General features: G+C 42.6%; 3 protein-coding genes and 1 pseudogene across 3 annotated transcripts in view; 3 read left to right on the top strand and 1 right to left on the bottom strand.

The window, feature by feature from the left end:
* The window catches only part of LOC130090409 (vitelline membrane outer layer protein 1-like), a 115,876-nt gene extending 111,797 nt beyond the window's left edge, over positions 1-4,079 (bottom strand). The window contains exons 1-5 of the mRNA XM_056257768.1: positions 3,809-4,079; positions 3,471-3,580; positions 3,233-3,349; positions 2,797-2,978; positions 2,690-2,720 (exon numbers count right to left, since the gene is read on the bottom strand). Coding sequence (XP_056113743.1) covers positions 2,798-2,978; positions 3,233-3,349; positions 3,471-3,580; positions 3,809-4,012 — 612 coding nt within the window. The 5' untranslated portion in view covers positions 4,013-4,079 and the 3' untranslated portion in view covers positions 2,690-2,720; position 2,797. The remainder of the gene's footprint in view (positions 1-2,689; positions 2,721-2,796; positions 2,979-3,232; positions 3,350-3,470; positions 3,581-3,808) is intronic.
* The window catches only part of LOC130090394 (vitelline membrane outer layer protein 1-like), a 126,468-nt pseudogene that overhangs the window by 89,780 nt on the left and 24,645 nt on the right, over positions 1-12,043 (top strand).
* Positions 9,976-12,043, top strand: part of LOC130090407 (vitelline membrane outer layer protein 1-like) — a 40,617-nt gene continuing 38,549 nt past the window's right edge. Inside the window, exon 1 of the mRNA XM_056257765.1 lies at positions 9,976-9,985. The gene's annotated coding sequence lies outside the window, so the exon portion shown is untranslated. The remainder of the gene's footprint in view (positions 9,986-12,043) is intronic.
* On the top strand, positions 9,996-11,394 carry LOC130090408 (vitelline membrane outer layer protein 1-like). Its single transcript, XM_056257767.1, has 4 exons — positions 9,996-10,201; positions 10,434-10,543; positions 10,666-10,782; positions 11,037-11,394. The coding sequence occupies exons 1-4, from the start codon at positions 9,998-10,000 to the stop codon at positions 11,215-11,217; spliced, it is 612 nt and encodes a 203-aa protein (XP_056113742.1). The 5' UTR covers positions 9,996-9,997; the 3' UTR covers positions 11,218-11,394.

Here is a 12,043-nt window from a genome sequence, read left to right on the forward strand (position 1 = left end):
ACTCAGACTGACACACACTGCACATCCACTAAATCTGTTTATTCTTTCAGGTGTAAGAGGATGACAAGAAGAACAGCAAGAAGATCAAATGTATTGTAATTATTGATCATACTATGATAAACTAACATGAACCATGTCTTACAACAGTTTTGTAATGTAATTCTGTAAAGTCAGCCGGTCCTCATCACCAAAAAATTAAGCCTAACCGGATGATCAGGACATTTACATCCCGCCTAATGGAGTTCAATTCTTATTCTCGTAGGTTAGTGATTCTTCTGAAGACTCCTGAACTTCTGCTGAAACTGTCGTCAAATATCAGCAATAAAGACTTTCTAAACAGAACCTTTTCACATTGTTTTGCTCAACACTTTACATCAGATCGTTCATTACATTAGTGCATGTGGCAGATTGTCTAAAGTGACTTATATTGCATTCAAAGTAATTGTCTTATCCGTTCATGCATTCCCTGAGAATGACCAGCATACTCTACAGGAACACTACATTAAAGTGTAATTTTGAAGGCCTTTATTTACCTCCCAGAGCCTGTGGAGCACTTATGATGGAAATATGCACTTTTATGGCCATTCACTGCCATTGTAAAGCTTGGAAGAGCCAGGATGTTTTTTTTATATAACTCTGATTGTGTTGGTTTGAAAAAAGAAAGTCATATACACCTAGGATGGCTTCAGGGTTAGTGAATCATGGGGTTATTTAAATTTTTGGGTGAACTATCCCTTTAAGCCTGGAAGTTAATATATGCAAAGTAAAATTATATATTTTAAGTATTTTTTTTAAAATACAAATTACAGTCTTTCAAAGTATTTAATTACTAATTACATTTAATTTATTTTTAAGGAAAATACAAATTACAAAATACTCCAAAGTAATTAAATACGTATTTAAAATAGATGTAATTAAAATACTGCCCATCTCTGCTGATGACGAGCAGGAGTAACGTTTGCACTGGACTTTTTTATTTTCAACTGGGTTTTATATTCAAACAGCGTTAACCTGTATGTTCACCATGGTCCATTTAAGCATAATAAAAAGAATACAATAGCCTACAAAATCACATCAAGGTGAAGATATAAGTGAACATTTGAACCTTTGAATAGGCTAACCTGGTCTCACAGAGTTCAGTGAAATGAACACGGCTCCTAAACTCAAAATCTGTGGCAGTTTCACGGAATCGCCGAAAATTCTGTGATGGACCCACGGAAGTGATGCCTATGTAAGTCAATGACAGGCAGCATCCGTGGTCCACACACGGATTCCCTGTTCCAACACCTGGAATTCTGAACTTCCCTACTTCCCCTCCGGGAATCCCTGCCGCCATTTTGAAGTGCGTTCCACTTCGTGAAGTGAACGAGGGAAGTTTATATGGACAGACCCTCGATTTTGACCGAGGGAGTGAGTCTACTTCATGTACACTTCAGGCAGCTCCATATACCCCAATGCAACACGAGTGTGACGTCTCCTCAGATCTAATCACAACCACCACAAACAACTCTATGATATATAATTGTTTTATTTTTATTTAAAACAACCCAAACACATTGTAGCCAAGTCAATAGGGGGCGCTGCTGAGGGTATCTGTAGAGGGTGTACTTTCCCTTTAAATATGCCACTTCCTGTGAGCGGTAAGGTTGCAGTACCCCTAGATATCCATAATAAAGGCTAGATGTCTAGTCCGCGCTGCTGGCCAATGGAGGTCGACGTCCGCACCTGGCGGCCATCTTGTCACAGGCAGCTCGCACACTCGTAACATTGTGTTTTAATGGTGCATGTACTTTTTAAATAACCATAACTTGCTCAATTTTCTACCGATTTTCAAACGGTTTGTTATAAACGTCAGAGATGTAGTTATGACACTGCATACTTATGAATATTAAGTGTATAAATAAATCATCCAGAATTATAGCCACGTTAATAACGTTTGTAAGAAACCAAATCGTTTGTAAATTCGTCAAGATTTCAACTATATAAGAGTATTTGTGTTCGTGCCGATCACTCATCTTACATCAGGCACCACAGAGCCCGCCAGAAAGCTTGCCTGTGACAAGATGGCCGACGATGATGACGATAGAGACTCCGCCGTAAGACATCTAGCCTTAATTGTGGATATCTATGGCAGTACCTGAATTGTTTGGCATGGTCGCTGGAAGAACAAGCTCTGGTAGGTTTACTTTAATAGGTGTTAAAAAAAACACAAAACATTGAAACAGTTTAGTTTACTTAAAATATTTCAGTTCTGTGAACTTGAAAGAAAAATAAAGTGCTAAATACTCATAAAAGTTAATTTGACTAAACTAATTAGTTTAATTTAAGTTTGTCTGACTAAAACCAATTAATTATTTTGAGCGTAAGGGTTTCCTGTGAGAATGATCAAGCAGACACAGAGAATGTGTACCATAACATTTTCAAGTTTAATAAGGAAAGAAGCTCATTATTATACAAGATTAAGCAAAATCATCCGGCTCTTTCTTTGGTTAGTCAGTAGAACATGTCTGCTTCTTTTATCAGCCAATCAGAACATTACATTTATATGTATTTAAATTCAGCCAAACATATTACATTTTGTGATAATGACCGGCTAACTTTACAGATTTACATTATAAAACTGTTGTATGACATGGTTTATGTTAGTTTCTCAAAAAATTATGATCAATAATTGGAATACATTTGATCTTCTTGCTGTTCTTGTTGTCATCCTCTTACACCTGAAAGAAAAATCAGATTTAGTAAATCTGCAGTCACTATTAGTAAGATCTGAGCTTTTGATTGCGATCACGTCACCTTAATCACAGCAGAACATGATCACGTTATTGAGAGCGGTGTCGTCTCCTTTTCCCTGTGGCTTTTCTACCAGTGTCTTGATGCCACAGATTCCTCTTCCATGACACGTTGGGCTCCAGTCGCCCCAGTTGCCCCAGTTTGTGCCGTCACCCTCCAGCACAAAACCTCCAGTGCAGGTGAACCTGGAAAAATTCAGATGTGACAATATTATGATAAAATATGTTATTGCGCAGTCGGATTGAATGTCAGTCACATGATCACCTACAGCAATCACAATCTCGAACAGCAGCACGACTGCGAGTGTGATATTAACTAAAGTATTGATGGGGGAAAACTGAGTCCTTACAGAGCAAAATAAACCCAGGATGGGTAAGAGATGGTGTAAGAGGTATACACTGGGTAAGAGATGGTGTAACTTATAGCACCACACACTCACTTGATGTTGTTTGCGGCCGTATCATCTCCTTGTCCTTGGGAAGATTCAACTCTCAGCTGGAATGATGTCAGGAATCCAGAAGAAGGACACCATTTGACATCTGTCCACTCACCCCAGCTGAAGAAAACACACACAGAGGTTGCCTGATCAAATCAATCATTAATTTCAAGAAAATCCTCAATTTACTTCAATAGCTTAAACACTTAATGCAAGATTGTTAATAATCTGAGACCATTACCCTCCTACGTCGGACTCAATTGAGTTGTGGTCACGTGAGCCTGGCCGATCGACACAGTAAAGACGAATCCCATTGAGCGCTGTATCATCACCGTCAATTGGTCTTTCCACCTTAAAACAACAACATTGAGACAATCTTCCACTTGAAAGAGTAAACTCTAACCCAAAACTTAGTAACATTTATCTTCATGCTCTTTAGTATTACACAGACACTTTAAAGATCTTAAGCAGGTGCAGTTCCCTGGAGAAACCTGGAATTAAATGACAAACAGCAACTCCACAGTTTTGAAGCTTTGAAGCGCTTACCCCCTCCATAATAGCAAAATAGAGTCAACTTACCCTCAGACTAAACCCTGCGGCGTACCTTCCACTTGGACACATGCTCTTATATCCCCACGATCCCCAATTCATCCCATTCGACACCGTCATCTCAGATCTGTAATATCGGTCAACGCTCCGCTCATAACGACGTACTGGAGGCCGACCGCTCACATGCCCAATAATGGCCAGCAGTGAAAACATCATGGAAAAGAAGTGATGCATTGCTACAGCACTGGCCTGATTGATAAATACAGATTGTTAGACTAATTTTCAGGTAGACTATCTGCAGCCTGTAGGAAACTCAGACGTGAAGACCAGGATACTTGGTTGTATCTTCAGCAGGATTCTTTACTGAGAACACGAGCTGTCGGGAGATGCAGTCATACAGTCTGACTAAAGCAACTTTACATGGTGTCTTACAGGGCAGTCCTTAAAAGTGTTGACCTTACACACAGCCTTACACATGACCACTTAATCGAATCATCTAAAGACAATAGAGGCTATTACCCCCAACTGAAGATAATGCCCCCCCCCCCCCTCACCCCTTGTTTAAACATCACATGCTCACAAAAACTAAGACTTTGTAATCATTCAAAGAAGATCAAAGACTGACCAAACCCCTTCAATGGAAACTATATTCAATTTAATCAGTAAATTGATGCCATCATGTTCACCTTGAATGCCCAATAGTGTTGTTCACCTTAGTTTTTCATGTGATGTAATGTAAGGATGTAGGATCAGCAGATCTTAAACGTATTCTTAAATTTGTAATTTTGCAAGCCTCAGCTATCAGTGATCAGGTGGAAACCGGCGCCTCAACCCTTGTGATGTGAAAATGATCAAGCAGACACAGAGACTGTGTAGTACCATAACATTCTCAAGTTTATTAAGGAAAACCCCTAGTGAAAAAAGTATACTTTATTGGATTTGAAATATATTCCCGTTTTTCAATAGTAAATTGCAAATATACTAACAAAGATTGTACTATCTTTAAATATATTATTATTAAAGTATATTAGCATCAGAACATTTTCAAGTTTATTAAGGAAAAAATCTCATTATACACAAGATTAAGCAAAATCATCCAGGAGTGTGTTTCCCGAACAACGAACGCAACTCGCTGCTTAACTACCATGGTACGATGCCTCATTGGAGAAATCAACTAACTAGTCACGACCGTTTCTCGCAAAGCGGTCGTTCAACCATGTTGGTTTATGAAGTCTCGCACAAGTAAAAACTTATTTTAATTAATTTGTTTGAGATCGAATTAACGTATATGATTTGCTATAAATTACAGACATGGCATCTGAGGACTATTATTTCTCATTTTTCTCAGTTATTTTGCTTTATTTCCAGATTTAATCATAGGCTCGTTCTTACATAGTAGAGCTCGTTCGCACATGCGCACTCTTCAAAAACGGTGCTTTCAATTCAATTCAATTCAAATGTATTTGTATAGCGCTTTTCACAATACATATTGTTTCAAAGCAGCTTTACAGAAAGGGCATTTCAGAAATGTACATAGAAAAATACAGTTAGTTAATCATGTATTAATTTAGGGCATAACATATCGCAGGCGTCGAGTCGTCTCTTCACAGGCGTCGAGTCGTCTCTTCACAGGCGTCGAGTCGTCTCTTCACAGGCGTCGAGTCGTCTCTTCACAGGCGTTTAGTCGTCTCTTCATAGGCGTATAGTCGTCTCTTCACAGGCGTCGAGTCGTCTCTTCACAGGCGTATAGTCGTCTCTTCACAGGCGTCGAGTCGTCTCTTCACAGGCGTATAGTCGTCTCTTCACAGGCGTCGAGTCGTCTCTTCACAGGCGTCGAGTCGTCTCTTCGCAGGCGTTTAGTCGTCTCTTCACAGGCGTCGAGTCGTCTCTTCACAGGCGTCGAGTCGTCTCTTCACAGGCGTTTAGTCGTCTCTTCACAGGCGTCGAGTCGTCTCTTCACAGGCGTCGAGTCGTCTCTTCACAGGCGTCGAGTCGTCTCTGCACAGGCGTCGAGTCGTCTCTTCACAGGCGTCGAGTCGTCTCTTCACAGGCGTCGAGTCGTCTCTTCACAGGCGTCGAGTCGTCTCTTCACAGGCGTCGAGTCGTCTCTTCACAGGCGTCGAGTCGTCTCTTCACAGGCGTTTAGTCGTCTCTTCACAGGCGTTTAGTCGTCTCTTCACAGGCGTCGAGTCGTCTCTTCACAGGCGTTTAGTCGTCTCTTCACAGGCGTTTAGTCGTCTCTTCACAGGCGTCGAGTCGTCTCTTCACAGGCGTTTAGTCGTCTCTTCACAGGCGTCGAGTCGTCTCTTCACAGGCGTTTAGTCGTCTCTTCACAGGCGTCGAGTCGTCTCTTCACAGGCGTCGAGTCGTCTCTTCACAGGCGTCGAGTCGTCTCTTCACAGGCGTTTAGTCGTCTCTTCACAGGCGTCGAGTCGTCTCTTCACAGGCGTCGAGTCGTCTCTTCACAGGCGTTTAGTCGTCTCTTCACAGGCGTCGAGTCGTCTCTTCACAGGCGTCGAGTCGTCTCTTCACAGGCGTCGAGTCGTCTCTTCACAGGCGTCGAGTCGTCTCTTCACAGGCGTTTAGTCGTCTCTTCACAGGCGTCGAGTCGTCTCTTCACAGGCGTTTAGTCGTCTCTTCACAGGCGTCGAGTCGTCTCTTCACAGGCGTTTAGTCGTCTCTTCACAGGCGTCGAGTCGTCTCTTCACAGGCGTTTAGTCGTCTCTTCACAGGCGTTTAGTCGTCTCTTCACAGGCGTCGAGTCGTCTCTTCACAGGCGTCGAGTCGTCTCTTCACAGGCGTTTAGTCGTCTCTTCACAGGCGTCGAGTCGTCTCTTCACAGGCGTTTAGTCGTCTCTTCATAGGCGTCGAGACATCTCTTCTCAGGCGTCGAGTCGTCTCTTCACAGGCGTGTAGTCGTCTCTTCACAGGCGTCGAGTCGTCTCTTCACAGGCGTGTAGTCGTCTCTTCATAGGCGTCGAGTCGTCTCTTCACAGGCGTTGAGTCGTCTCTTCACAGGTGTTGAGTCGTCTCTTCACAGGTGTTGAGTCGTCTCTTCACAGGCGTTTAGTCGTCTCTTCACAGGCGTTTAGTCGTCTCTTCACAGGCGTCGAGTCGTCTCTTCACAGGCGTCGAGTCGTCTCTTCTCAGGCGTCGAGTCGTCTCTTCACAGGCGTTTAGTCGTCTCTTCACAGGCGTCGAGTCGTCTCTTCACAGGCGTTTAGTCGTCTCTTCACAGGCGTCGAGTCGTCTCTTCACAGGCGTTTAGTCGTCTCTTCATAGGCGTTTAGTCGTCTCTTCACAGGCGTCGAGTCGTCTCTTCACAGGCGTTTAGTCGTCTCTTCACAGGCGTTTAGTCGTCTCTTCACAGGCGTCGAGTCGTCTCTTCACAGGCGTTTAGTCGTCTCTTCATAGGCGTTTAGTCGTCTCTTCACAGGCGTCGAGTCGTCTCTTCACAGGCGTTTAGTCGTCTCTTCATAGGCGTCGAGTCGTCTCTTCACAGGCGTGTAGTCGTCTCTTCACAGGCGTTTAGTCGTCTCTTCACAGGCGTTTAGTCGTCTCTTCACAGGCGTCGAGTCGTCTCTTCTCAGGCGTCGAGTCGTCTCTTCTCAGGCGTCGAGTCGTCTCTTCACAGGCGTTTAGTCGTCTCTTCACAGGCGTCGAGTCGTCTCTTCACAGGCGTCGAGTCGTCTCTTCACAGGCGTTTAGTCGTCTCTTCACAGGCGTCGAGTCGTCTCTTCACAGGCGTCGAGTCGTCTCTTCACAGGCGTCGAGTCGTCTCTTCACAGGCGTCGAGTCGTCTCTTCACAGGCGTCGAGTCGTCTCTTCAGAGGCGTCGAGTCGTCTCTTCACAGGCGTTTAGTCGTCTCTTCACAGGCGTCGAGTCGTCTCTTCACAGGCGTTTAGTCGTCTCTTCACAGGCTTCGAGTCGTCTCTTCACAGGCGTCGAGTCGTCTCTTCACAGGCGTCGAGTCGTCTCTTCACAGGCGTTTAGTCGTCTCTTCACAGGCGTCGAGTCGTCTCTTCACAGGCGTTTAGTCGTCTCTTCACAGGCGTCGAGTCGTCTCTTCACAGGCGTCGAGTCGTCTCTTCACAGGCGTCGAGTCGTCTCTTCACAGGCGTCGAGTCGTCTCTTCACAGGCGTCGAGTCGTCTCTTCACAGGCGTCGAGTCGTCTCTTCACAGGCGTCGAGTCGTCTCTTCACAGGCGTCGAGTCGTCTCTTCACAGGCGTCGAGTCGTCTCTTCACAGGCGTCGAGTCGTCTCTTCACAGGCGTCGAGTCGTCTCTTCACAGGCGTCGAGTCGTCTCTTCACAGGCGTCGAGTCGTCTCTTCACAGGCGTCGAGTCGTCTCTTCACAGGCGTTTAGTCGTCTCTTCACAGGCGTCGAGTCGTCTCTTCACAGGCGTCGAGTCGTCTCTTCACAGGCGTTTAGTCGTCTCTTCACAGGCGTCGAGTCGTCTCTTCACAGGTGTTTTGTCTAATTTCTAATACTAAATAATACTAAAGAGCATGAAGATAAATGTTACTAAGTGTTTGGTTAGAGTTTACTCTTTAAAGTGGAAGATTGTCTCAATGTTGTTGTTTTAAGGTGGAAAGACCAATTGACGGTGATGATACAGTACGGTCAGTAGAACATGTCTGCTTCTTTTATGAGCCAATCAGAACATTACATTTATATGTATTTAAATTTAGCCACTCATATTATATTTTGTGATAATGACCGGCTAACTTTACAGATTTACATTATAAAACTGTTGTATGACATGGTTTATGTTGGTTTCTCAAAAATATGATCAATAATTGCAATACATTTGATCTTCTTGCTGTTCTTGTTGTCATCCTCTTACACCTGAAAGAAAGATCAGATTTAGTAAATCTGTAGTCACTATTAGTAAGATCTGAGCTTTTGATTGCGATCACATCACCTTAATCACAGCAGAACATGATCACGTTATTGAGAGCGGTGTCGTCTCCATTTCCCTGTGGCTTTTCTATCCGGGTCTTGATGCCACAGGTTCCTTTTCCATGACACGTTGGGCTCCAGTCGCCCCAGTTGCCCCAGTTTGTGCCGTCACCCTCCAGATAAGAACCTTCAGTGCAGGTGAACCTGGAAAAAATTCAGATGTGACAATATTATGATAAAATACGTTATTGCGCAGTCGGATTGAATGTCAGTCACATGATCACCTACAGTAATCACAATCTCGAACAGCAGCACGACTGCGAGTGTGATATTAACTAAAGTATTGATGGGGGAAAACTGAGTCCTCGTGACTAGTTAGTTGATTTCTCCAATGAGGCATCGTACTATGGTAGTTAAGCAGCGAGTTGCGTTCGTTGTTCGGGAAACACACTCCTGGATGATTTTGCTTAATCTTGTGTATTATGAGATTTTTTCCTTAATAAACTTGAAAATGTTCTGATGCTAATATACTTTTAATATATTTAAAGATAGTAAAGTCTTTGTTAGTATATTTGCAATTTACTATTGAAAAACGGGAATATATTTCAAATCCAATAAAGTATACTTTTTCACTAGGGGTTTTCCTTAATAAACTTGAGAATGTTATGGTACTACACAGTCTCTGTGTCTGCTTGATCATTTTCACATCACAAGGGTTGAGGCGCCGGTTTCCACCTGATCACTGATAGCTGAGGCTTGCAATATTACAAATTTAAGAATACTTTTAAGATCTGCTGATCCTACATCCTTACATTACATCACATGAAAAACTAAGGTGAACTATTGGGCATTCAAGGTGAACATGATGGCATCAATTTACTGATTAAATTGAATATAGTTTCCATTGGAGGAGTTTGGTCAGTCTTTGATCTTCTTGAAATGATTACAAAGTCTTAGTTTTTGTGAGCATGTGATGTTTAAACAAGGGGGGGGGGGTGTACCATTATCTTCAGTCGGGGGTAATAGCCTCTATTGTCTTTAGATGATTCGATTAAGTGGTCATGTGTAAGGCTGTGTGTAAGGTCAACACTTTTAAGGACTGCCCACTGAATGCCTATAAGACACCATGTAAAGTTGCTTTAGTCAGACTGTATGACTGCATCTCCCGACAGCTCGTGTTCTCAGTAAAGAATCCTGCTGAAGATACAACCAAGTATCCTGGTCTTCACGTCTGAGTTTCCGACAGGCTGCAGATAGTCTACCTGAAAATTAGTCTAACAATCTGTTTTTATCAATCAGGCCAGTGCTGTAGCAATGCATCCCTTCTTTTCCATGATGTTTTCACTGCTGGCCATTATTGGGCATGTGAGCGGTCGGCCTCCAGTACGTCGTTATGAGCGGAGCGTCGACCGATCTTACAGATCTGAGATGACGGTGTCGAATGGGATGAATTGGGGATCGTGGGGATACAAGAGCATGTGTCCAAGTGGATGGTACGCCGCAGGGTTTAGTCTGAGGGTAAGTTGACTCTATTTTGCTAATATGGAGGGGATGAGCGCTTCAAAGGATCAAAACTGTGGAGTTTCTGTTTGACATTTAATTCCAGGTTTTTTCCAGGGAACTGCACCTGCTTAAGATCTTTAAAGTGTCTGTGTAATACTAAAGAGCATGAAGATAATAAATGTTACTAAGTGTTGGGTTAGAGTTTACTCTTTCAAGTGGAAGATTGTCTCAATGTTGTTGTTTTAAGGTGGAAAGACCAATTGATGGTGATGATACAGCGCTCAATGGGATTCGTCTTTACTGTGTCGATCGGCCAGGCTCACGTGACTACAACTCAATTGAGTCCGACGTAGGAGGGTAATGGTCTCAGATTATTAACAATTCTTGCATTAAGTGTTTAAGCTATTTAAGTAAATTGAGGATTTTCTTGAAAATAATAATTGATTTGATCAGGCAACCTCTGTGTGTGTTTTCTTCAGCTGGGGTGAGTGGACAGATGTCAAATGGTGTCCTTATTCTGGATTCCTGACATCTTTCCAGCTGAGAGTTGAATCTCCCCAAGGAAAAGGAGATGATACGGCCGCAAACAACATCAAGTGAGTGTGTGGTGCTATAAGATATAACATCTCTTACCCAGTGTATACCTCTTACACCATCTCTTACCCATCCTGGTTTTATTTAGCTATTTAAGGACTCAGTTTTCCCCATCAATACTTTAGTTAATATCACACTCGCAGTCGTGCTGCTGTTCAAGATTGTGATTGCTGTAGGTGATCATGTGACTGACATTCAATCCGACAGCACAATAACATATTTTATCATAATATTGTCACATCTGATTTTTTTCCAGGTTCACCTGCACTGGAGGTCATGTGCTGGAGGGCGACGGCACAGACTGGGGCAACTGGGGCCACTGGAGCCCAACGTGTTATGGAAAAGGAATCTGTGGCATCAAGACCCAGATAGAAAAGCCACAGGGAAGCGGAGACGACACCGCTCTCAATAACGTGATCATGTTCTGCTGTGATTAAGGTGATGTGATCACAATCAAAGACTCAGATCTTACTAATAGTGACTGCAGATATAGAACTAAATCTGATTTTTCTTTCAGGTGTAGGAGGATGAGAACAAGAACACCAAGAATATCAAATATATTGTAATTATTGATCATCATATTATGATAAACTAACATGAACCATGTCATACAACAGTTTTGTGATGTAAATCTGTAAAGTCAACCAGTCATTATCACAAAATAAAGCCTAAACAGATGATCGGGACATTTACATCCTGCCTATTATTGGAGTTGAAGTTATTTTCTAATGTTATTTGAGCATGGGCTGAAAGGAATGCAGATAATATTGGATGTTTGGTTCATAATTATGTGGAAATTAATTATTATAATTACATGACAATATTTACTGACGGAGCTAAAGACCCAAGGAGTGAGCATAGGAGTAGGAGTATATATACCGGAGTTTAATGTTGTAATATGCAAAAGAATTAATGATGGAGTGTCTGTATTTACAGCTGAAATTATTGCTATAATAGGATTACAATGGATAGAAGAGGTGAGGCCCGAGAGAGTTGTAATTTGTTCAGACTCTGCTGCTCCTTGTGGTGGCAAACAATTTAACATCACTGAATAAGAGACAAACATGTACCAATTGTCTTTAGTTAATAATTGTCTAAGTTATTTATTTTCTTGCAAGAAAAGGTCAACAGTCATACAGTCATACAAAGTGCCTGCAGAGTTTGACCACGATTTGGGGCATTCTTCCTTCTTTATAGTTGTTCCTCCCCCTAGGTTGTTTCTGGAGGCTAAATGAAGATATGTCTTAGCCATAACTAACCTAT

The sequence above is a fragment of the Rhinichthys klamathensis genome, unplaced genomic scaffold (assembly GCF_029890125.1).
Source record: "Rhinichthys klamathensis goyatoka isolate OS25496 unplaced genomic scaffold, OSU_Roscu_1.1 h1tg000143l_1, whole genome shotgun sequence".
NCBI classification, from domain to species: domain Eukaryota; kingdom Metazoa; phylum Chordata; class Actinopteri; order Cypriniformes; family Leuciscidae; genus Rhinichthys; species Rhinichthys klamathensis.